The sequence below is a fragment of the Callithrix jacchus genome, chromosome 5, assembly GCF_049354715.1.
Source record: "Callithrix jacchus isolate 240 chromosome 5, calJac240_pri, whole genome shotgun sequence".
Lineage (NCBI taxonomy): Eukaryota > Metazoa > Chordata > Mammalia > Primates > Cebidae > Callithrix > Callithrix jacchus.
In genome coordinates, this window is record NC_133506.1 from 119,642,382 (window position 1) to 119,667,576 (window position 25,195).

Sequence of the window (25,195 nt, forward strand, 5' to 3'; positions counted from 1 at the left end):
TGGCTCATGCCTGTAGTCCCAGCAGTTTACAAGGACAAGCCAGGAGGATTACCTGAGCCCAGGAGTTTGAGATCAGCTTGGCAACATGGCAAGACCTTGTCTCTTTTACACAGTTATTTTTAAAAATTAGCCAGGTATGGTATACATGCCTACAGTCCCAGCTACTCAGGAAGCAGAGGCAGGAGGATCACTTGAGCCCAGGAGGTTGAGGCAGCAGTGAGCTCCGACCACACCACTGCACTCCAGCCTGAACAACAGAGCAAGACAGGTCTAAAAAAAAAAGAGTTAAGATGTTTTCAGATCCTGAATTCCAGCAGCAGAAGGGCCAATTCAAAGACTCCCAGAGAGGAACCAATTCACTATGAGAATGCAGTTTTTTTTTGTTTGTTTGTTTTTTTGAGACGGAGTTTCACTGTTGTTACCCAGACTGGAGTGCAATGGCACGATCTCAGCTCACTGCAACCTCCGCCTTCTGGGTTCAAGCAATTCTCCTGACTCAGCCTCCCAAGTAGCTGGGACTACAGGTGCACCACCATGCCCAGCTAATTTTTGTATTTTTAGTAGAGACGGGGTTTCACCATGTTGACCAGGATTGTCTCGATCTCTTGACCTCATGATCCACCTGCCTCGGCCTCCCAAAGTGCTGGGATTACAGGCATGAGCCACCGCGCCTGGCCTGAGAATGCAGTTTCTTTATTTCCGAATGCACTCTTCAACCAATTAACAATTCCCACCCCTGGGTCACCCCACCCCAAACCCCATAAAACCCCTAGCCCCAAATGCTGCCCCCATCATGAGCAAACTTTCTCCGCTGCACCCTTGGTGTATCAACTTGCTGCACCTCAGGCAACACACCTGTTAGGGTCACAGGACCAGCTTTCGGAGGGACCAGCAAAAGCTCCAGACCCTAAACTGAAATCCTGCCTCCAAGTTACAAAGCCCCTAATCATACTCTCTCCCCTTCCTCTGGCAGGCAGGGACCCACTGAGGACTCTCACCTGGGGAGAGGGAGGGAGCAAAAGGAAGTGCAGGGAGGGACCACCAGGTAGCAGAAGGGAAGAGGGAGGGAGGGAGGGGAGGCAAGGGCAGGAAAGGGGAGGGAAGGGACGGAGGAAGAGCTCAGCTCCGTGGGTGTCCATTGAGGGGAGGGTATGGGGTCTGTGACCACCTCTGACTCACTCATTCATTCACTCATTAATTCAGTACACTTTTACTGAGTCCCAGGCACTGTGCTGGGTGCTGGGGGGGACACAAGCCCTGTGTCCAGGAAGAGTCTAATCTTTTTCAGGGAGACATTTACAAAATAAATCATGTGGTAAAGACTAGGAAGAAAATCAGACAGAGGAAAGGGTTAGGGTTGTTGTTACTCTATACAGAGTCATGGGGCGGGCCTCTCTGAAGAGGGTCCCCATGAGCTGATTAAGACCTGAATGAGGAGAAGCCAGTCACCTGTGGATCGGAGGGACAGCAGCTGGAATGGGTTAAAGGGTGGGTGTGGGGAGAGCTAGAGAAGACTCGTGGGGTGAGGGAGGGGCTGCCTGACCACCATAAGTTCACATTTTAGTCTCAGGTTGTTGGAGACCTAGAGACAATCTGGTCCAACCTCCTTCCCTCCTTTTTCTTAAAAAAGATGGGACCTCACAATTCTGCCTTTGCTATGTGGCATGGCCACAGCTCACTGTAGCCTCCAGCTCCTCAGCTCAAACGATCCTCCTGCCTCAGCCTTCCGAGTAGCTGGCACTAGAGGCGCACACCACCATTCCTGGCTAATTTTTTTTGTTTGTTGGACGGAGTCTTGCTCTGTTGCCCAGGCTGGAGTGCAACGGTACGATCTCAGGTCATCACAACCTCTGCCTCTCAGGTTCCAGCGGTTCTGCTGCTTCAGCCTCCTGAGTAGCTGAGATTACAGGCATATGCCACCACTCCCAGCTAATTTTGTAATTTTAGTAGAGATGGGGTTTTATCATATTGGGCAGGCTGGTGTCAAACCCCTGACCTCAGGTGATCCGCCCGCCTCGGCCTCCCAAAGTGCTGGGATTACAGGCATGAGCCACCACGCCCAGCCTAAATTATTTATATAAATGGGGTCTATTTTTCCCAGGCTGGTCTCAAACCCCTAGTCTAAAGTTATCCTCCCACCTCAGCCTCCCAAAGTGTTAGGGTCACAAGCCCTCATTTTGTAGATGGGGAGACCATCCTCAGAGAAAAGAGGAAGCTGTCAGGGTCACCAGTGGTTGGTACCGAGTCTGGCCTCCTGCAGGACTCCCAGGCCAGAATGCCAACTCTAGCCGCCTCTTCTTTGTCTATGGGTCGAACCTCTGGTTCCATCTGACCAGACGTTCAGCTCTCCTGGCCCCGCTGTGCACCCCAAGGCCGTCTTCCTGTCTGTCAGCCTGGTCTCCCCTGCTGACTCTATCTTCGAGCCACTCATCTCTCTGCTGCTGCTGTTCTAATGATAGATGAGGTTTCAAGGTTCTACCAAACAAGCCTGTCCATCAGGAGCAAGGCGAAATCTCAGCTACTTCCCAAGGGCTCCTACCAGCCCAGCGAACCCAGAGCCTTGGGGCTGGATGCAGCATCCCTTCAGGTCCTGCTCCCGGCTGCCCTTGCACTGGTTACAAGGACTCTACCACCGATCAGGTCAGGCTGTCCCTCCTTAGCAACTCTCCCCAGAATGTCCTTGTCCTACATCTAGTCTCCCCAGACACCCCTTTCCTCCTTATAGGTCCTCTTGCCCGTGAAGTCCAGCCTGGCCTGTGAAAAGGGCACTGGACTGGGAGTCAACAGCTGCTGCCTCTGGCTTCTTACAGATTCCTTAAATCTAACCTCAATCCCTCCTGCTGCAGAGAAAGTGCCTTTCTCCTGGCTCAATCTCTGTCAACGCCAAGAAGGCAGGGTGTCCTCTACTTAGAGAAGTGATTCAAGTCTCTGCCTGCCTGACTCTTCCTGGCCTCCCCAACTGTCTCCTACCCCAACCTGACTCTGAAGGGGCAGCCCTCAGCCAGGCCGGGGGCTGGCCACTATCTCCCAGCCCATCCTTGTTACCTCCTAATTCCCCAGACTTCTCCAGGGTTCACCCAACCCAGCCAAAGGTTCAGATCCTTTCCTCATAAACTCTATTACACCCAGAGTTCAGAAGATCACAGCAGGTTGAGGATCCAAAGGAGCCCAGAAATTATTAATAACATATCCCACTCTGTCCTGTTTGCAGTGATTTTCTTGGAAGTATCAGTTACCCATATAGATCCTAGCAAATACGAAAAGGAAAGGCAATTAGAAAAGATCCTTTATTATTCCACAAACAAGAGTCGAAGATTTTGCCAACAGCCTCACTCTATAAATGCAAAACATAGGTCCAGAGAGGGAAAGCAACTTGCCCAAAGTCACACAGCAAGTGAGATGGCGGGACTAGAAGCCACATCTCTGGCCACCCTCTGTGTGGTCTTCCTGAAAACTGATGGTTCTCACCAGCAGCCTCTCAACATGTCAGTTCCACTGGTCTCTGCCCACACCTCCCACCCTGTCAGCACCCTTCCCCTCCCACCCCCACATCCTCTTCTCAACAGGGACCCAGGCCTGTCTCAGCTACATGCTGGGATCATTAAAGTCAAGAACTGCCACTGCCACTGTGCCTGGTGCCAGCACACCCCTGAGACAGCACATCAACCACAGTGCTCACCTCAACAGCCCCTCCCTCACCCCACCCAAGGGGCACTCATGTCAGTGAGGCACAGGTCTCTATCTTCTTAATCATCTCTGTTAAGGGGCTAGGCTGCAAATTACCCATCTCCCCAACCCCAGAGAAAGTCTGGGTGCCTAGGGGAGAGGAGGACTGAGACTATGAAAATTAGTCTTCCTGTTATAACATGAGGGATTCCAGGCAGATCTCAGAAAGGACTTCCAGGTGGGAGAGATGAGTTTGGAGAACTGGTGAGGGGAAGAGGAATGTGCAGAATGGGACGCCTCCCTCCACCCCCCACCCCAGTACCCCATCTAGAGCCAGAGCAGCTGAAGTCCAAAGGCTGCCAGGGCAGATGTGAGCAGGTGTAAGGAGGGGGTCCCTTGAGGCTGGGGTTGCAGCAGCAGCAAGTTGCTTCTTCCTGGGGCCACTGCCTCCCTACTGACACCAAATAGGCAAGGGAAGGTGACAGCAGGGCTGCTGCCTTCCCAGGGAGAGAGACTGTGTCTCCACCGTCCCCCTGACTGCTCCCACCTACCCTTAGCCTGGGTCAGCTTTGGGCTCGGGGGTGTGGCAGAGAAGAGGAAAAGAAGGCATGGCTGGGGCAGGGGCCTCCCGAGGCTCAGCTCCGGTCTCATCAGAATCCAGCCTTGCCTAGGTGATCAGGGATCCCAACAACTGTCCCCTTTCAGAGCCCATGGCCACTCTGAGCTCCCTCCCGCCCTCCGCCACCCCCGCAAGGTCCCGCCAGTATCCTTCCAGAAGGGAAGAAGAGGGCCAGGCTTCGGTGTCTCCACCGTCACTCACACACCCTGTGTGTTTGGGAAAGTGGGGTCCCTGTCCATCCACCTGCCCACAGCCCCCAGCGCTCCTGGCCTCCTGCGGACAATACTCCCCTCGCGGACATCGCCAGGCCGTCCACACCTGCCCATGCCCACACCTGCCTTCCCACCCCTCCCCACCCCCGGCCCACCCAGGCCGACTCCGGCCAGTCCTACCTGCTCCAGGCTCGGGGCTCAGCGCCCCGGCAGCCTCCCTGAGCACCAGCACCAGGAGCCAGAGCTCGCCCCGCATGGTGGGTGCCAGGACCTGTCCCCGGCCTGCTCGCTACCCCAGCCCTGATGAGGGAGGGGGCCCCGTCTCCGGGTCCTGCCGCACGGTTCCCGGGGCTAGCTGAGGGGCGGGCGGTGAGGAGGCGGCGGAGCTCGGGGCCGGGCGAGCCGGCGGGAGAGGCGAAAGCGCGAGCAGAGCGGGAGGCTGCGGCCTCCCGGAGCAGGCGGGGAGCTGGCGGCGGGGGGGGGGGGGCGCGCTGGGTCCGGAGGGGGGAGCTGGGGCAGGGGGCGGGGCGGGGGGCGCGGCGTCGTGGGGGGCTCTCCCCGCGCCTGCCCTCGGCTCTCCGGGAGAGCTCCCGCAGCCGCTCCCAAGGCGAGGGGCGCAGAGTAGGGAACAGGGAGGGAGCCCCTCGGGCTGGAAGAACCCCTAGAAGCGTCAGCCGCCCTGGGCTCCGTATTGAGCTTCTGGCTCCCTTTTCCTGCTCTGTTCTGCTGGGAAAAACTGCAGAGAGAAAGCCCGAGGGACTGGACCCCAGGAAGGGACAGGCGCCTCCTCCCTGGGCCACGGGCCCCTGCCTGTGTCCTGCCCCCAGCGCCTTCAAGCTCTGAGACTTTCTGAGAGCTTGTACGGAATTCTGTACGTCTCTGTTGCTTTGTCCTGCAGCCCCCACCCCCAGGAATCTCCCCTGCAGCAAAGACCCCCAGCTTCTCTCCCCAAGAGGGGCCCGAATCCCACCCCCCTCCCATGACTCCACCTTATCCCTCCCCTCCCCATTTCCAGCACCGTTTTGTCCCCCAGCCTAGCAGACATGAGGGTGCAGGGGCCCTGGCAAACCCCTATTCTGCAACAGCCTGGACCCCTCCCCACGAGTAGATAGCCCAGGCCGCCAGCCTCTCCGGGGCCAGGCTTGCTCAGGGCCAGACCCCATCAGTCTTCAGAGCCAGCCCCAGACAGGGAAACGGCTCACCCCACCCCACTTGCCGCCACCTTCTAATAGGCTCTTGGGATAGATCATCTTTTTTCTTTCCTTCCAGGACGGAATAAAAATACCCGCAATGTAGATTTAATAGACGGCAAGGAATCAGGTCAGGACACGGAGGCACCTCTTCCTTCCCTGACCTACTTCGTTCTTGTGAGAGCAAGGAGCTGGGGCGCTGGAGGGAGTGGGAGACGGGGTGAGGGGGCACCCTGGCTTCTAGTGGGCTGGGGCCTAGGGACTAGAAAACCGCGAAGAGGAGACATTCCCCGGGAGGAGGATGTGGCTGGGGACAGGAGGGATCTGTGGGCTGGAAGAGGCGGGTTCCGTGGCACTGCGGTCAAAAAAAAGACCCAAGAAAGGAAACAAAGGCTCTCTAATCTCCTAGAACGTCGGCTCCTCCTTCCGCCGAACCCAGAGTCCCAGGGACGACCTCCTCCAGCCATAAACGCAAAGTCCCCTTACCAAGGAACAAGGCAAGGCCGGTCAGTAAGTTCTTCTTGATGTCTAATTTAAATCCCAATTTGACGGACTGTCAAACAGCATCAGCTAGGCAGCCGCCTCCAGCTGCGGCTCCTTGCTGCCCTCAAGTGGCCACGTCATGAGCCACAACCCCCTCGTCCTGCGGGTTTCCTCTTTCCCAGGCCTGCCCACGCGTGGCCTCGACCTCCTGCCTTCTCCGGGGTCAAGGTGAAAGGTCCCAGGAAGGATTCCAGCTCCGACCCCGGTGTCTTTACACATTCCTCCATCTGGGGTAACTCGTGGTCTGTCTTACAAAGTATCTTGCAAGAAGAGCTCAGGGTGAAACAAAAACTTGGAAATAGTAGAAGCAAACGTGTAAATTTTAATGTAAGCCTCTAGAACTTGAGATCGTAATCACCTGGAGGGTGTGTGTGTGTGATTTGTTTTTTGAGACAGGTTCTCGAACGTTGCCTAGGCTGGAGTGCAGTGACGCGATCATAGCTCACTGCAGCTTCCAACTCCTGGACTCAAGCGATAGGGAGGGTATATGAAAACAGATCTCCGGACTCCACCCTCAAGTTTCTAGTTACCTAGGTAGGAGATGAGGCCCGAGCGTACCCAGGTGATGCTGCTGGTCCCAGGACCACATTTTGAGAGCCATTGCTGTTGAATCCCCAGTTCCTTGCAGCCCTCACAGCTCCTCATCTGCCACTAGGAGTAAAAGAAAACAGTTTAGGAAAAATCGACACCCGAGACAAAAAGTTTAAGATCTTGAAAAGAAAAAAACCAGCCCAGGGGGCACCCGGATTTGAACCGGGGACCTCTTGATCTGCAGTCAAATGCTCTACCACTGAGCTATACCCCCTCTGCCGGTAACCTCTCGCAGGCAGTCCCTTAGTGTTATTGCCGCGCAGGCGCGGTGTGCTGCTCCCGAAGGGAAGTGGAAAGTTGGGTGGGACGTTTACAAGAGATGGAAAAAATACAACTCCCAGAAAATTTACTCACTTGGAATCAGGGATTGTTTCCTGAAGTTCTGAGTTGAAGATTCTCACTGATGGTGTAAGTATTCCTGGGGTATGGAAGAAGAAGTCTCGAAATCTCTCACTTCGGGGCGTCCCACTCTCGTGCCCTGCAGGAGCCCCCTTGCCAAGCCTCGGAGCTTCTTTCTCCCTCCCACATGCTCACGCCTGTTCTCCGGGCCTGTCTTCCCCAGCCCAGCCTTTAGAAACTCAGCCTCCCTCCCGCGATGGAAGAGCCGTCGTGGTCACTGGCCAGGCCGACCTGGGGGTGAGCCGCCTCCGCCCTGCCATTGCGCACCGTGTTCCAAGGGTCAGCCCGGAGCTCCTCGCTTTCACTCGCACTGCTTTCTACCCTTGGGTATACACACAGGCTGAGCCACTGGTAGGGACCAGGACTCTATTCTCACTCGCCTGCAAAGGAAAAGAGGGTGGCAGGCCTGCGACTCCCTCCCGTTCCATCTGTGAGGGAACTCCTTAGGGGACCTCCGGAGACCAACAAAACGAGAGAACTCCAGAGAGCAGAAGGGGACCCGAATTCGAACCGGGAACCTCTATGATCTGCAGTCAAATGCTTTACCACTGAGCCATCCCCCCATCACGCTGTACTGGTAACGTAAGTTTCTGTGGGATAGGGGTGTGGTATTCAGCCTCCCCTTTGCTATTTTCATTTTTATTTTTAGAGACAGAGTTTTGCTCTTGTTGCCCAGCCTGGAGTGCAGTGGCGCGATCTCGGCTCACCGCAACCTCCGCCTCCCAGGTTCAAACAATATTCCTGCCTCAGCCTCCTGAGTAAATGGGATTACAGGCACCAGCTGCTAAGCCCGGGTAATTTTTTTGTGCTTTAGTAGAGACAGTTTCTCCATGTTGGACAGGCTAACCTCGAACTCCTGGCCTCAGTGATCCACCCACCTCGGCCTCCCAAAGTGCTAGGATTACAGACGTGAGCCACCGTGCCCAGCCCACTTTCCCTTAAAGTTTTAATCTGAGGGTTGCGTCAAGATACAGATTTTTAAAAGCACAAAATACGGTGGGAATGGCTAGAACTCCTGAGTTCTTCCTCCATAGTCACGCTTTAGGAAAAAACCACTAGATTAAGGAATCCTGGGTCCTCTGCATCTATACCCAGACTCTCCCCAGATGTCCACTGACTGGCTTGGGAAAAGGACTGTTCCCAGGACAGTCCCAGATCTAGTGATGTACAGATGAAGAGACTGCATCTCCATCTTGTCTCCTGGGCTTTTCCAACCCCGGGCTAGCTCCTCCCCTTCTCTCAGACCAAAAGCGGGTTTGAGGAACAGGCAGAGAAGGCAGAACTAAGAGGTGAGCAGTTTTCAATAGCATTTATTACAGCTTTTGTTTTCTTTTGTGTGTCTTGAGAAAATAGCATGTATTACAGCTTTATTAAAATCCTAATGCAATTGTTTTAAATTATTACACAAAGAAACAAAATAAGCAGCCCCTGTAAGAATCCGGCATATTTGGAAGAAGTGGGATTCACATTGGAAGGACATTAGAAGTGAGGGGGATGCTATGGAGCGGCTGAAAGTCCAAGAGCTGTGACCAGAGCCAGCACCCCATTGGGAATGGGTAGATGAGAGTGGAATCCCTGCAGTGCAAAGGGCTCTCCCTCTCTGGGACGTCCTGTCCTCCTCTGTTTCCAGTTTTGCCCCTGCCCTCCTCTTCTTAAGCCCACCTCCTTCACCCTTCTGGAATCTCCTTTGCCCAAAGGGAATGGGACAACAATGGCTGAGGGGCCAGAAAGCCTGATGGTGCAGGTGTGTTTGAGGAAATGAAGAGCAATTCCATGGATCTCTCTCTCTCTTTTTTTTTTTGAGACAGAGTTTCACTCTCATTGTCCAGGCTGAAGCGCAGTGGTGCAATCTCTGCTCACTGCAACCTCTGCCTCCAGGTTCAAGCGATTCTCCTACCTCAGCCTCCCAAGTAGCTGGGACTACAGGCATGTGCCACCATGCCCTGCTAATTTTTGGTGTTTTTAGTAGAGATGGGGTTTCACTATGTTGGCCAAGCTAGTCTCGAACTCCTGACCTCAAGTGATCCACCTACCTCAGCCTCCCAAAGTGCTGGGATTACAGGCATGAGCCATTGCACTCGGCCTCAGGGGTCTCTTAATCTACCTTCTAACACACACACATTTTTCCTACCGAGATGCTGAGGGCTGAGGAGGGGAGAGGGTTCCACTTCCTAATTCTGCAATGGCATTTCCCTGATGTCTCCAAAAAGGATGCCTGAGGCCATGGCGTGAGGGGCAGCTTATTCTGCTGTGCTGTCTGCAGGAATCCAGGGTATGCAGTTCAGCTTCTCGGCTACGAGTTGGGAGGATGGTGTCAATCTCACTGTCCATAGCAGCCGCTGCTCCCACCAGAGAACCATAGAAAAGTAAGAAATAGCCACTTGGTTTTCCACCCATATGGGCCATGCAAAACCCCAAAGTTTCTGGTTGGCTTCAGGCTGGGACATCAGTTAGCCATGGCCTGAGATCCACTGGAGGCTGGCTTGCAGCCTGAAGGGAGGGAAGAACAGGAAGAATCAGCATATCCCAAAAGAATGATAGCCTTCAAGTCCCCAGCACCCAAGTTCCCAGCACCCAGAGCGAACTGGATGTAGGAACCAAAGTTACATCCAGTCATTCAATTAACAGAGACAAATTAACTTGAGTACCTGCTTTGCATCAGGTACTGTGCGAGGCTCTGGAGTTAGTGGTGAGAAAGCAGACATGGGCTGGGAGTAGGGGCTCATGTCTGTAATGCCAGCACTTTGGAAGGTCAAGGTGAGCAGATCACCTGAGGTCGGGAGTTTGAGACCAGCCTGACCAACAGGGAGAAACCCCATCTCTACTAAAAATATAAAACTTAGCCAGACGTGGTGGTACATGCCTGTAATCCCAGCTACTTGGGAGGCTGAAGCAAGAGAATCACTTGAACTCAGGAGGTAGAAGTTGCCGTGAGCCAAGATCGCATCATTGCACTCCAGCTTGGACAACGAAAGCAAAATTCTGTCTCAAAAAAAAAAGAAAGAAAGAAAATGCCGATTTAATTGAACAGACTATGTGTTGTGGGAGAGGGTTCTCCTGACCTAAGGGGTGGCAAGGATACTGCTAGAAACGTGTGGTCCCTTCGACTGACTTGCCTGAGTCTCTCCTTCTTCAAAAAGATGCCTGGGCAAGGCGCAGTACCTCATTCCTGTAATCCCAACACTTTGGGAGGTCGAGGCAGGAGAATTGCTTGAGCCCAGAAGTTTGAGACCAGCCATGGGCAACATGGCAAACCTTGTCTCTACAAAAAATACAAAAATTATCTGGGCATGGTGGTGTGCACCTGTAGTCCTAGCTATTAGGAAGGCTGAGGTAGGAGGATCACTTGAGCCCAGGAGGTTGAAGCTGCAATGAGCCATGTTTGTACAACTGTACTCCAGCCTGGGGGTGACAGGGTGAGACCCTGCCTCAAAAAAGAGACACCTGGGTGCCCAGCCTGCCATGATTCTACTTGACACGTAAGAGGAAAGGGAATTTTTCAGGCCTGATGTAAGGCCCTTTCTACATGGCCCAACTCCTTCAAACCCTCAGGTGATTACTCAGTAGTTACCTGCTCAGTGCCCCTTGTCAGATAACTTACCTACAATTGCAGCATTCCCTCCACACACTTCCAATCTGCCTTTTCTTTGTTTTTGCTTTTGGAAATGGGTCTGGATATGTTGCCCAGGCTGGACTCCAACTCCTGGCCTCAAGCTATCCTCCTGCCTCAGACTCTCCAGTCACATGAATTACAGGCATGAGCTACCATGCCAGCCCAATTTCTGTTTCTTAGTCTTTATTCCTCTTACCATTTATCAAGACAGGGTCTTCTCTGTCACCCAGACTGGAGTGCAGCAACATGATCAGAGCTCACTGAAGCCTGGAACTCCTGGGCTCAAGTGATTCTCCTGCCTCAACCTCCTGAGTAACTAGGACTACAGGTATGTGCCACTACACCCAGCTTGTTTGTTTGTTTGTTGTAAAGACAGAGTCTCACTCTGCTGTCCAGGCTGTTCTCAAACTCCTGGGCTCAAGCCATTTATCATTTCCTTTTTTTTTTTTTTTTTTTTTTTTTTGAGACAGAGTTTCATTCTTGTTGCCCAGGATGGAGTGCAATGGTGCAATCTCGGCTCACCGCAACCTCCACCTCCAGGGTTCAAGCGATTCTCCTGTCTCCACGTCCCAAGTAGCTGGGATTACAAGCATGCACCACCATGCCCAGCTAATTTTTGTATTTTTAGTAGAGATGGGATTTCTCCCTGTTGGTCAGGCTGGGCTCAAACTCCCGACCTCAGGTCATCCACCCACCTCTGCTTCCCAAAGTGCTGGGATTACAGGTGTGAGCTGCCATGCCTGGCCATCATTTTCTAACTGATTATAATTTTTCTTGTTTATCATCTGCCTCCACTACTGGAAAGTAAGCTCCATGAGGGCAGGGATTTTTTGTCTGTTCTGCTCACTGCTGTTTCTCCAGTGCCTAGAACAGTACCTGGCACAAAGGAGAGCACCTCCAGAAAGATTTGTGGACTGAATTGTGTCATTTACTCTACAGAAACTCTGGGAGGTATAATGATCCTCCTCCTTACAGACAAGAAGTTGAAGGTCAGAGCAAGTCAATGATTTCTGCCTGGAAGGCTTGTTCCCCAGGTCTCCCCATGGCTGTCTCCATCTCTTCATTCAGGTCTCAGCTCAAAAGTCACCTCTTAGGAGAGGCCAGCCCTGACTACCAGAACTAAATCAGACCTATCCCTCTCCCCTCTATTACTGGTATCCAGTGGGATTCTTCACATCACTTCTCAGAACCTAAGATTATTGCAGCCAGGCATGGTGGCTCATGCCTGTAATCCCAACAGTTTGAGAGGCTGAGGCTGCTGGATTACCTGTGGTCAGGAGTTCGAGACCAGCCTGGCCAAAAAGGTGAAACCCCACCTCTACTAAAAGTATAAAAATTAGCTGGACATGGTGGCAGGTGCCTGTAATTCCAGCTTCTTGGGAGGCTGAGGCAGGAGAATCGCTTGAATGTGGGAGGTAGAGGTTGCAGTGAGCCGAGATCATGCCATTGCACTCCAGCCTGGGTGACAAGAGTAACACTTTGTCTCAAAAAATATATGTGTGTGTGTGTGTGTGTGTGTGTGTGTCTGTGTGTGTATGTATTGCGTTTAGGTGGAGTGTTATCTCTCTCTCCACTAGAACAAGCCCCTGCAAGCCGGGATGCTGTCTGCTCGTGGCTTACCCACAACGTCTCAACTGCAGGGAGATGCTCAGTTGGCTTGGCCCAGGAGCTAACTGTGAGCCAGATTCTGACAGGAGAGAGACAGGAGGAAGATTTTGATGGTCAGTCATCCATTGGCTCAGCCAGGCCCTGGAGGTCCTGGTGGGGCAGCCACTAACCCTGCCCCAGTGAGGGCACAGCAGCCTTGTATATACCACGAGTGATCTTTGATGGTGCTGAGAGTAAGGAACTGGGAGATCTTCACCAGGCTCACGGAGTCCTTCACGTCCTGCTTGTTGGCAAAGATCAGGATAGAAGCATCCCGCAGAAGCCTGTGGACAGAGGGGCCCAGCCCCAGGTAGCCTGCTAGGGCCCAGCTTTCCTACTGCCTCACAGGTCCTCTCTTGCTCCCTCTCCAGCTATCCTAGCAAGAGAGGCCCATGCCGAGATGGGGCAGAGATGGGGAGCCCTGCCAAAGTGGTAGCAACCACATCAAATGACACCAGCAGTTCATGGAAAGCCTCTTTATGACAATCCCATAGATGGGAATTGATCCCCCTCAGTTTCTCACTTGGGGAAACTGAGGATCAGAGAGGGGAAGTCACTTGTCCGAAGTCCCACAATGAATGAAAGATGGGATTAGAACTTGAACCAGCACCTCTGGCTTCTGTAGTCAATTGCACTGAGGGCACTGATGCCCTTTGTCAGGCATAAACCAGCCCTGCCCATGCTGCTGGTGTAGAAGCTCTCAAAACCTGGGACATCAGTAATGAATCTCAGAGAGGCTAAGTGACCAGCCTGAGGGCACACAGGTAGTACCATTGGGATCCCAACTGCAGAGGGCTTACCTTATGGGCCAGCATTTTATATAACTCCTCCGGGGCAGTCAGCAGCCAATTCTGGTCCATGTTTTCAATCACAAAGATGCTGAACTGGACAGCAGAGGGTAGTGTAAGAGGTGGGCTTTCTCTTTGGTAAACATGTTTCTGCCCACTATGTTTCCCCACTGGTCTCTGCACCAGCTCCAGATAAAAGAAACCATGCAGGCTCAAAATCTCACCACCCTGCTTCCATTATAATTGTCTTTTTTTCTTTCTTTTTTGAGACAGAGTCTCACTCTGTCACTCAGGCTGGAGCACAGTAGCGCGATCTCGGCTCACTGCAACTTCCGCCTCCCTGGTTCAAGCAGTTCTCCCACCTCAGCCTCCCAAGTAGCTAGGATTACAGGCACATGCCACCACATCCAGCTAATTTTTGTTTGGTTTGGTTTTTTGCTTTTTGTTTTGTTTTGTTTTTTGAGACAAAGTCTCACTCTGTCGCCCAGGCTGGAGTGTGGTGGTGTGATCTCAGCTCACTGCAACCTCCGCCTCCCTAGTTCAAATGATTTTCCTCCCTCAGCCTCCCAAGTAGCTGGGATTACAGGCGTGAGCCACCACACCTGGCTAATTTTTGTATTTTTAGTAGAGACGGGGTTTCCCCATGTTGACCAGGCTGGTCTTGAACTCCTGACCTCAGGTGATCCACCCACCTCAGCTTCCTAAAGTGCTGGGATTACAAGCGTGAGCCACCATGCCCTGCCAATCATTATAATCTCTATCTCACAAATTGAGGAACCAAGGCTCAGAGAGGTTATGTGACTGATGTCACACAGCTGCCTTGGAGACCCTCCAGCCTGGTGCCCTCCTCACCTTGGTGTTGGAGTAATATGTGATCCAGGTGGAGTGCAGAGCCTCCTGCCCCACTAGGTCCTACATGAGGAAGTGGGTCTTCCGTGGAATGATCTCCACATTGCTGCTGATGGTGGAACACGTATGGACCACTTCATTGGTCAGGCTGGGGAGGTAGGAGAGGGCACCAAGAGCTCAGTCCAGCCTATGCCCATCTCTGGCCCCCAAATGCTCTACTCCCAAAGCAGTCTGAATCGAACTCAGAACAAGTCCACCCAGGTTCACTGAGCACCTGCTGGGGGCCAGACCCTGTGCTGGGCCCTGAGGAATGAAGACAGGAGGGAGACCAAGCCCTGCCCTGGCTGGGACCCCAGAGAGGGGAAACATCTTGCAGCAGTCTCCTCAAACTTTATATCTTTTTTTTCTTTTTATAGAAATGGGGTCTCACTATGCTGCCCAGGCTAATCTTGAACTCCTGGCCTTGGGCTCCTGCCAAGAGATCCTCCTGCCTTGGCCTCCCAAAGTGCTGGGATTACAGGCATGAGCCACAGAATCCAGCCTCCTTAAACTTTAATACGCAGTTAAATCACCTGAGAGTTTTGTTAAAACGCAGGGTCTGGCCAGAGTCTGGGCTGGGGCCTAGGGTTTTGCATTTCTTTCTTTTTGAGACAGTTTCACGCTGTCGCCCAGGCTGGAGTGTAGGCACCATCACACCTCCCAGGTTGAAGTAATTCTTCTGCCTCAGCGTCTCAAGTGGTTGGGATTATAGGCGCATGCCCCCCACACATGGCTAATTTTTGTAGAAATGGGGTTTCGCCATGTTGGAAACCCCATTTCATGGGCTAGTCTCAAACTCCTGACCTCTAGTGATCCTCCTGTCTTGGTCTCCCAAAGTACTGAGATTACAGGCATAAACCACCATGCCTGGCCGTTTTTGCATTTTAAGATGGAGTCTCCCTCTGTCACCCAGGCTGGAGTGCAGTGGCGCCATCTCGGCTCACTGCAACCTCCGCCTCCTAGGTTCAAGTGATTCTCCTGCCTCAACCTCTCCACCAGTAGCTGGGACTACAGGCGTCTGCCACCATGCCCAGCTAATTATTTTTATTTACTTATTTTTTAAGATGGAATCTCACTCCTGTCACGTAGGCTGGAATGCAGGTGGTACAATATCTGCTCACAGCAACCATCCACCTCCTGGGTTCAAGCAATTCTCATTCCTCAGCCTCCTGATTAGCTGGGATTACAGGCATGAGCCACTGCACCAGGCCTTTTTTTTTTTTTTTTTTTTGTATTTTTAGTAGAGATGAGGTTTCACCATATTGGCCAGACTGGTCTCGAACTCTTGACCTCAGGTGATCCACCTGCCTCAGCCTCCCAAAGTGCTGGGATTACAGGCATGACCCACCTCGCCAGACCACAGTTTTGCATTTCTAATAAGCTTTCAGATGATGCCTATGTGACTGGTCTGCAGACCACGCTTTGAAAAGCAAGAGTTTAGAAAAATGAAACAGACACAGTGAGGGACATCAGAGAGATGCTTTGTTTAGTGACATAGAAAACATACACATGCTTTTATATGCAAATAATGATTCTGGGCCAGGCTCGGTGGCTCAAGCCTGTAATCCCAGCACTTTGGGAGGCCGAGGCGGGTGGATCACAAGGTCAAGAGATCGAGACCATCCTGGTCAACATGGTGAAACCCCGTCCCTACTAAAAATACAAAAAATTAGCTGGGCATTAGCATGCCTGTAATCCCAGCTACTCAGGAGGTTGAGACAGGAGAATTGCTTGAACCCAGGAGGCAGAGGTTGCGGTGAGCCGAGATCGCGCCATTGAACTCCAGCCTGGGTAACAAGAGCGAAACTCCGTCTCAAAAAAAAAAAAAAAAAAAAATTCTGAAAAGTTACTGCAAAGTTACAATAGGAGGAAAACTAGGGGCTAGAGTGCAGAAGGAAACTTACTTTTCACTGTATAATCCTCCATTGTTCGAAATTTTCCTTTATATATTTTTAAAATCATTTGCCTGTATTCCTTTTTCATGAAAAAGCTTGTCCTAAGTAAAGTACTTTGGAGAATCTAAAATGGGAGCGGTACCACCATCCAGAGGGCGAATATCGGGGAAAGCTGCGATCGGCATTTACTCAGCACCACCCACATGTGCCAGGCTTGCTAGACCAGGAGCTACCAGGCCTCATGAGCCTTTGGGTTTGAAGAAGGGGAAGAAAGTTAACAGGCAGAGGGGGCAGGGGTGAGAAAGGAGGAACCTGACGCTAGAGGGAGCAAAGTGCAGAGAGGCAGGTTGGGACACTTGGCAGGCCTGGAGCTGAGTTTGGCAGCGTTCCCGAGAAGATGGAGCAAAGCAGTCGGAGCTACGGTTGCCCGTACCGTGCAGGATTTTAAAGCCAGACCGAGAAGCCGCAGTGTTAGGAAGATCCAAGCAGCTTTCCCGAAGTCACTCCTCCGGACTACAGAGGAGCCCGGGAGCCCTGAGAAGAGCTCCAGTGATTAGTCCCCATGCCTGTCAGTCTGGTGGGAGGCCCAGCCCTCTACCCTCGCCGCCCGAGAGTCCCTTACAACTGGTAGCGAATGGTGGTCTTTCCTGCGTTGTCCAGTCCCACGATGATAACCTTGTGTTCTGGAAGCATCAGAGGAAGGGCAGCGTCAGGGCCAAACCTGATGACCAAGGGACTGTGTGCCCCCACCAGACCTCCCAGGAAGGAGAGAGCGCCCCCCGCAGGCTGGAGACCTCTGGCCACCGTACCGCGTCTGCTTCCCACCCAGCCCGGACGCCTGCGCCACTCTGGGACCGTGGAAAAAACAGCTGAGCCCCCACCTCCCTTCACATTCTAGAAAAGTGTCTGAAAGGTCCAGGGCGCCTCTGGGCTTGCCAAGAGGCAGTGTCTGGAGAAAGAGCCGAACGTGAAGTCACAATCTCAGGAAACCCGCAGCGGCTCCCTATCCCAGCCTCTGGTGCCGTTTAGCGGGAAGGAAGGAGGCTCGCCTAGCCCTGCGTCCTGGGGCGCACCGAAGCCCGGGGACCCAGGAGGAGCAGGCGGGGACGGGGGCAGAGGAGACCGCCGGGCAGGCAAGGAGCGCCCACACACGACTATTGGAGCCCGAGGTCCTCCATGTGTCCGACCCCAGATCAGAGGAGGCCCAGAAGAGAGCGAGATCAAAGCGCTTGCTTGGATGTTCGGTGCGTACCGTACCCCGGTTCCCAAAGATGCTCATTAACTTGGCTATCAGCTGTCTCGGCACTTCCCGGGCCGGGCAGGTACAGGAGGACTCAGCGGCCTCGGGAGCCGGGTCGGCCCTGGTGCTCGGAGCTCCGCACCCCGCACCCCGCACCCCGCCCCCAGGGAGAGTCTGGCATGCTTCGCCTATGAAGCTGGGGAAGCCCCACGCGTCACCACCAGACCTGGGAACCCTCTGAGACGCTGGCCCTTCGCGAGCGCTATAGACATCCCAGTGACTATGAGCTACCTGTCCAGGGTCCGAGAGGTCCAAGGAATAAGGGGGGTTTCCAGCCTCCAGCTCTCCCTACGCCCTTCGAAAACTCCAGGATTCTCCCGCTGAACTGCTCCACCACCGCAAATGGGGGAGACAGCACTGCGCCCGGAACCGGATCCCAGCTCTCCCTCCTCTGAGTGCCATGTCTAGGGCACTAGACAAGAAAAACCCCAGGCGACCCACTTTCTGTACCTACCAGCTGTATAGGACAGACGGGGCTCACCAATCCTCTCTGAGCTGGGAGAATATTCCAACCCTCCACGGATCTTCACTCGGTTCACTAGCGTGGGTCTTGCGGGCTTTCTCAAAGTGCGTTCCCCTGGGGAAGGGCAGGGTCTCCCTTTGGTGCTGGGCAACTTCTAGAATAAATCAGTGCTCCCGCAATTCACTGACAAATCCGCTGCTCAGGCACAGCTTCCTGACCCCCAAAATTGGGGAGCATGAAGAGAGATCCTCCAGCTGGAGACCCTGCAGAGAGGCCCCAGATACCTGGCAGAGGAGTACAGGGACCAACAGAGAACCAGGAGGCGAGGAGGAGGGAGGGAATCGAAGGGGGAGTTTCTGTGAATTTCTTTCTTTGCTTAAGCTGGGAAAAAAAACAGAAAACAAAAAGAGAAGTCGAAAAGGCAAATCATCCTCTGGCTTTGGGGGTGGTTAACAGGGATCCTTCCACCCCACTGCACTGCCCTACTACAACCTCCACTAAGGTAACAGCCCTCTATGAAGGTAACAACTCTTTTTTATTTTTACTTTTTTGGAGATTGGGTCTTGCTCTGTCACCCAGGCTGGAGTGCAGTGGTGGATCTCGGCTCACTGCAACCTCCTCCTCCTGGGTTCAAGCAATTCTCCTGCCTCCACCTCCTGAGTAGCTGGGATTACAGGTGCCCACCTGTATGCCAGGCTAATTTTTGTATTTTTGTGTGTGTGAGTGATGAAGTCTCACTCTGTCATTCAGTTTGGAGTGCAGTAGTGCATTCTCGGCTCACTGCAACCCCTGCCTCCCAGATTCAAGCAATTCTCTCTCAGCCTCCCAATTAGCTGAGACTACAGGTGCGTGCCACCACACCCAGCTAATTTTTGTATTTTTAGTAGAGACAGGGTTTCACCATGTTGCCCAGGGTGGTCTTAAACTCCTGACCTCATGATCTGCCCGCCTTGGCCTCTCAAAGTGCTGAGATTACAGGCATGAGCCACCACGTCTGGCCAGTAACAACTCTTTAACTGGTCTCCCTGCCTCTACCTCTCCTTTCCCAGGGCATCCTCCCCCATGGTCCTAATTAACCTTCCTAAAGCACAGCTCAGAGTCTGTAACTCCATCAGCTCATAAACCTTCAATGGCTCCCTATTGCTCACTGGATTCAGATGAGTCTCCACCTGACGTTCAAGACCCTCCATGAACAGCCCCCACCTGCCTTCGCAGGCTTGTCTCCCAGATCTGCATCTATTGCTTCCTGCCCCCACATGCCCAGCTCTTTCTGACTGTGCCTTTGCTGCTGCATTTCCTCCTTGAGTGCCTTTCACTTTCTCAGAAAGGAGAATGCCTGAGACCCTTTAGCTCCCCTCCATAAAAGTCACCTGCTTCCCCAGCCCTGGCTTGGTTCTCCAGCCACATGGGGCTTCTCCCTACAGTGGGATTATAGACAGGCAAATCTGTTTCCTCCCATCAACTGTGCATCCTAGGGTGGGGTTGATATTTTGTTCACCAGCATGTGCCACCCCCTCCCTGCATGGTCCAGAGCCCGGCACACAGGAGGAATGTGTTGTTATCAGACTAAGGCAGAATGAGTTAAACTACAGCCTGAGAAATGGCACTCAGAGTATTAAAAAAGGAAGGTGAACACAAGTTTAAGAGGATTGAGGAAGCCTGGGAAGTTTGCAAGAGAAAGAAGGAAAATAGCTCAGTAAATACAGACTTGCATCCCACCCAGCTTGGTGCGGAGTTAGAAGGATAGAGTTGACAGCCAGAGTCCATCTGGGCTGATTGCATTTCAGCCTCTGGAGACAAGGAGCTAAGACCTGGGGCTGGTAGTGGGGCACCAACTGCGCTGAGGGAAGCAGCCTTGTCTTAAGCATTTTACCATCTGTTTCCCAGGAGTAGTGGGTGGGGGGAGGAACCTCTGAGCGCATGCTGCCCTCCCCACTTCCTCTTTGCAGAATTGAAAGTGACACTCTGCAAGCCGGAAATACATTCAGAAAACAGACAAGGAGAGCAGATTTCTCTGAGCATACTCTGGCTTGGGAGGCTGCCTGATTAAAAATAATAATAAAATAATTAAAAGAGAAAATAAGAAAATAGACGAGGAGATCTGCCTTCGCTTTGAGGCCCAGGATCTGGATCTTAGGAAGCGTCCATTCATTTAATCATCAGTTTGACAAATATGAGCCAGGAAACATGTGACATGACAAAAAGACCCAGTCCAGGTCTTTACACTTTTTTTTGGTTTTTGAGGCAGAGTCTCGCTCTGTAGTCCAGGCTGGAGTCCAGGGCAGCATCACAGCTCACTGCAGCCTCAACCTCCCAGGCTCAAGCAATCCTCCCACCTCGGCTTCCCAAGTAGCTGGGACTCGAGGTGCGAGCCACCACTCCCAGCTGATTTTTGTGTTTTGTGTTTTGTATGTGTGGTTTTTTTTCTTCTTCTTCTTCTTCTTCTTGTAGAGATGGGTTTCGCCATTGGTCTCAAACTCCTGGACTCAAACAATCCTCCTACCTCGGCCTCCTGAAGTGCTGGGATTACAGGCCTGAGCCACTGCTCCCAGTCCCAGTCTGGGTTTCTATGGTGCTTATGTTCTAGAAGGAGAGACAGATACACATAGGCACACAGACACACACGCACAAAACCTCTGAGAGACAGTGCATAAGAAGGCCTAATCTAGTAGGGAAGCAAGGCACCCTTCTCTGAAGAAGAGATTATTGGAGCTAAGACAAAGTTTTCTTCTAGGATACTGAATTGGGACACCCCCTTGTCTCTGGACCATGGTGGCCTCAGCCTAGTTGACTTTATTGTAGAACACTGGAAACTTTAGGCTACACCAGGGACCTGGGCCTCTCCCACACCAGCTCATTCTGGAACAGAATCCACTGCAAAGACAGAAGCAGCTAGTCAGGGAAGGAAACGAAGGTCCCAGGTAGGAGGGGTCCCCAGTCCCTCAGTTCCTGCCAGTTCTCAGCTGACTATGGTTGTTGAAATCCTCATTGACAAACACTAACTTGCTGATGGTGTCGCCAGAGTTAGTTGAGAGCTTCTGGTTACCAAGATACAAGAATCTGCCCCCATCTCGCAGTCTCTCCAAGCCAGCTAGAAATGCCTTGCCTGCAAGTTCTGAGCAAATGCAATTTCTTTTTTTTTGTTTTATGAGATGGAGTTTCACTCTGTTGCCCAGGTTGGAGTTCAGTGGTGTGATCTCAGCTCACTGCAACCTCCAACTCCCGGGTTCAAGCTAGTCCCCTGCCTCAGCCTCCCAAGTAGCTGGGATTATAGGCGCCAGCCACCAGGCCTGGCTAATTTTTGTATTTTTAGTAGAGACGGGGTTTCCTCAAGTTGGCCAGGCTGGTCTCAAACTCCTGACCTCAAGTGACCCACCCACCTAGGCCTCCCAAAGTACTGCGAGTACTAGGTGTGAGCCACCACGCCTGGCCTGCAAATCCAATTTCAAGCAGAAGGCACATGGGACACAGAACGCATTCAGACCCCAGCTTCCTCCTTCCCAATCCCCAGTCCCCACCCTTGCAGAAGCTGATGCATCCTGGGGTAAAGGAATTAGCACTGAACTTGGAGGTCAAAGGCACCACAGAACTTGGCATCCATATATCTGAGTTCAAATCCTTGCCCCATGGCTGTGTAACTGCTGTCAAATAGTTTAACTGCTCTGAACTTTGTAAACTGGAGTTAATACCCGACCTTGATTCAGAACATCAGACTCCACTCCAGACCTCTCTGTGGAGCTCCAGACCATGTACCGAGCTGTCTTTTCCTCTTCTCTCTCTCTTTTTTTTTTTTTTTTTTTGAGACGGAGTTTTGCTGTTGTTACTCAGGCTGGAGTGCAATGGCGCGATCTCAGCTCACTGCAACCTCCGCCTCCTGGGTTCAGGCAATTCTCCTGCTTCAGCCTCCTGAGTAGCTGGGATTACAGGCACGCACCACCATGCCCAGCTAATTTTTTGTATTTTTAGTAGAGACGGGGTTTCACCATGTTGACCAGGATGGTCTCGATCTCTTGACCTTGTGATCCACCCGCCTCGGCCTCCCAAAGTGCTGGGATTACAGGCTTGAGCCACCGCTCCCGGCTCTTTTTTTTTTGAGATAGAGTCTCACTCTGTCACTCAGACTGGAGTGCAGCGGTGCATTCTCAGTTCACTGCAACCTCCGCCTCCCAGCTTCAAGCAATTCTCCTGCCTCCTCAGCTTCTTGAGTAGTTAGGGTTACATGTACCCACCACCACACCCAGGTAATTTTTGTACTTTTATTAGAGATGAGGTTTCACCATGTTGCCCAGTCTGATCTTGAATTCCCGACCTCAATTGATCTGCCTACCTGGTCTTCCCAAAGTTCTGGGATCACAGGCATGAGCCACCATGCCTGGCCTCCTCTTCTTTTCTCAAATGTCCCACAGGCACCTCAAACCCACCTTGACCAAAGATGGACTGATCATTTCTGCCCCTAAATTCTTTGATTTTTTTCATCTTCTTTTGCTGGGAAGACCACCATCAGCAGCAGTCACCTCTCTTTCTCTTTTTTTTTGGAGACAGTGTCTCGCTCCATCACCTAGGCTGGAGTAGAGTGACACGATCTCAGCTCACCACAGACTCTGCTTCCTGCGTTTAAGTGATTCTCCTGCCTCAGCCTCCAGAGTAGCTGGAGGCCTGTGCCACTGTGCCTAATTTTTGTATTTTTAGTAGAGACAGGGTTTTGCCACACGTTGGCCAGGCTGGTCTTGAACTCCTGACCTCAGGTGATTTGCCTACCTTGGCCTCCCAAAGTGCTGGGAGCCACCACACCCAGCCACCTCCCTTTCTCTTAATAGCCACCTCCAATTACTCTCCAAGAGCTCAAGATTCTAATATTTATTTATTTAATTTATTGAGACAGGGTCTCGCTTTGTCACCCAGGCTGGAATGCAGTGGTGCAATCATAGCTCACTGCAGCTTTGACTTCCTGAGCTCAAGAGATCCTCCCCACCTCACCCTCCTGAGTAGCTGTGACTACACACCCAGCTAATTTTTTTTTTTGAGACAGAGTTTTGCTGTTGTTACCCAGACTGGAGTGCAATGGCATGATCTCGGCTCACCGCAACCTCCGCCTTCTGGGTTCAAGCAATTCTCCTGCCTCAGCCTCCCGAGTAGCTGGGACTACAGGTGCACACCACCATGCCAAGCTAATTTTTTTTTGTATTTTCAGTAGAGACGGGGTTTCACCTTGTTAACCAGGTGGTCTCGATCTCTTGACCTCATGATTCACCTGCCTCGGACTCCCAAAGTGCTGGGATTATAGGCGTGAGCCACCATACCTGGCCTAGAATTTTTTTTTTAAAAGATGGGATTTTTCCATGTTGGTCAGACTGGTCTCAAACTCCTGACCTCAGTTGATCTGTCCACCTCAGCCTCCCAAAGTGCTGGGATTACAATTATAAGCCACCACACCCGGCCTAATTTTTAAAGTTTTTGTAGAAACATGGGTCTCACCGTGTTACATAAACGAGTCTCAAACTCCTGGGCTCAAGCAGTCCTGTCAGCCCAGCCTCCTAAAGTGCTGGGATGACAGGCCTGAGCCACCACGCCCAGCCATCTGACTGCTAGATGTCTCTAGCCTCTTTGCCTCCCTTCTGGTCCCACTGCTGTGGCCTAAGGCAAACCCTCCTTTCGCACCTGGATTATCACAGCTGTTTCCAAGCTAGGCCTTCCAATCTATGTGCCAAACTGCAAACAATGCAGTCTTGCCAGTTGCTTACAATCCTTCCATTTCTGCGCACTAGTTTCAGGACAAAGCCCAAACTCTTTAACATGACTCAAGGCCCACTGTGACCTGCTCCTGCCAACCCTTCTCTGGCCACCACCTTGAGTGCACACTTTGCTGGTGAGGCGCCAAGAACATGTCATGCACGTCTCCTGCTTTCCCTGCCTTGAACACTTCCCCCACTTGTCTGCTAACCATGCTTCTCGACTCTACTTAAGCCTCCCCTCCACCAGGAAGCCTCAGCTGACCTCCCCAGGTTATGGGACTAACCCCTCTCCCAGGTTCCCACAGTGCCCAGTGCTCCCACAGCAGACGGCACATTATACTGTACTGAAATCATGTATGGCCCCTACTTAGACTTGTGCCTGGTACATAGGAGGTGCTCAATGAATGTTTGTTCAAGGAAGAAACACAGGAATGAAAGATTGCGTAGGAAGGCAGCGGGAAATACACCATGCTGGAAGGCAGAGACTGAGTGCTCATCAACATTGCCATTGGCTCCCCGGGAACTGGGGTCAACCACTTGACCTCTGGGCCTGCCCAGTTCTTCGATCCACTAACTCCTCATCTGTAGGGTCTTGGGGGATGTCTGTTGCCCTACACACACACACACACACACACACACACACACTCTCTCTCTCTCTCTCTCTCTCTCTCTCTCTCTCTCACACACACACACACACACATATGTTGGGCCTCAGAACTCAGGTGGTGGACTCAGGAACTCTAGTCCTCCAGAGCTATCAGTGCAAAAACAAGAACCAGGGAGGGCGCGGTGGCTCACGCCTATAATCCCAGCACTTTGGGAGGCCAAAGCTGGCAGATCACCCGAGGTCAGGAGTTCAAGCCCAGCCTGGCCAACATGGTTAAACCCCTTCTCTACTAAAAACACAAAATTTTGCTGGGCATGGTGACACATGCCTGTAATCCCAGCAGCTACTTAGGGAGCTGAAGCAAGAGAATCGCTGGAACCCGGGAGGCGGAGGTTGCAGTGAGCTGAGATCATGCCATTGCACTCCAGCCTGGGAGACAAGAGTGAAACTCTGCCTCAAAAAAAAAAAAAAGAAAAAACAAGAACCAGGAGGGAGGGGAAATAGTTTGAGGGTACTGTGTGAGGCAGGACACAGGTGGTTGCAGTAACTGTCAGAAGTCCACATCCTGCCAGCTGGGGATGGCAGGGATGGGTCCACTCACCTGCTGACTTTGTCTGGGACTGGCAGAATCCCTGATTTTCTGACCTGCTCCCACAAGTAGTCTGCCTCTCTGCCCCCAAAGCTGGTTAGCAGGGACAAGGTGGGCATTAGTGGAGCCAGAAGCTCAGCCCCTCCCTCTCCCAAGGTATTGGGGTGCAGCGAGGCCACAAGAGCAGAAAAACAAGCATGTGCATTTAAGATATTGTGGGTCTAGATCTCACCCACAGAGCAACACCGAGCTTCACACTGCCTCTGGCTCTGCTTGTGGAGAGATAAGTAAGGGGTTCAGGGCCAGTGCGGAGCAGGGACTGCCCAAGCAGCTCCTGGCTTGGGCGTAATCCATCAGAAGGCCAAAGTCAAAGGATCATCTCTCCTTTTGAGTCAGCGACTCAGGGCACAGCTTCTTCCTGCACCCACCCCTTCAATTCCCCCTGCATGTCGG

The 25,195-nt window shown here is 52.4% G+C and overlaps 2 protein-coding genes, 1 long non-coding RNA gene and 1 other non-coding gene across 9 annotated transcripts in view; all 4 read right to left on the minus strand.

Annotated features, from left to right (window-relative positions):
- Positions 1 to 4,971, minus strand: part of PLXDC1 (plexin domain containing 1) — an 83,939-nt gene extending 78,968 nt beyond the window's left edge. For all 5 annotated transcript variants that reach the window (XM_035303311.3, XM_008997480.5, XM_035303310.3 and 2 more), the window contains exon 1: positions 4,678 to 4,971. In XM_035303311.3, the coding sequence (XP_035159202.1) occupies positions 4,678 to 4,753 (76 nt within the window). In that variant the 5' untranslated portion in view covers positions 4,754 to 4,971. The remainder of the gene's footprint in view (positions 1 to 4,677) is intronic.
- A 1,561-nt stretch (positions 4,972 to 6,532) lies between these two features.
- Positions 6,533 to 7,727, minus strand: LOC144582682 (uncharacterized). Of its 2 annotated transcripts, none has more exons than XR_013535921.1 (3): positions 7,488 to 7,727; positions 7,176 to 7,239; positions 6,533 to 6,881 (listed from the first exon to the last, which is right to left on the minus strand). It is a non-coding gene; the product is annotated as an uncharacterized LOC144582682 (long non-coding RNA). The 2 variants fall into 2 exon arrangements; XR_013535922.1 differs by having other exon boundaries at positions 6,742 to 6,881; positions 7,452 to 7,686.
- TRNAC-GCA (transfer RNA cysteine (anticodon GCA)) lies at positions 6,964 to 7,035 on the minus strand. The gene has a single exon. It is a non-coding gene; the product is annotated as a tRNA-Cys (tRNA).
- Positions 7,728 to 12,449: 4,722 nt separating the features above from the next.
- On the minus strand, positions 12,450 to 25,190 carry ARL5C (ARF like GTPase 5C). Its single transcript, XM_078375431.1, is given in 7 exon segments — positions 12,450 to 12,764; positions 13,281 to 13,364; positions 14,121 to 14,265; positions 16,674 to 16,734; positions 17,806 to 17,968; positions 24,975 to 25,011; positions 25,171 to 25,190. Coding segments are annotated over 7 exon segments (825 nt in total).
- Between the last annotated feature and the right edge of the window lie 5 nt (positions 25,191 to 25,195).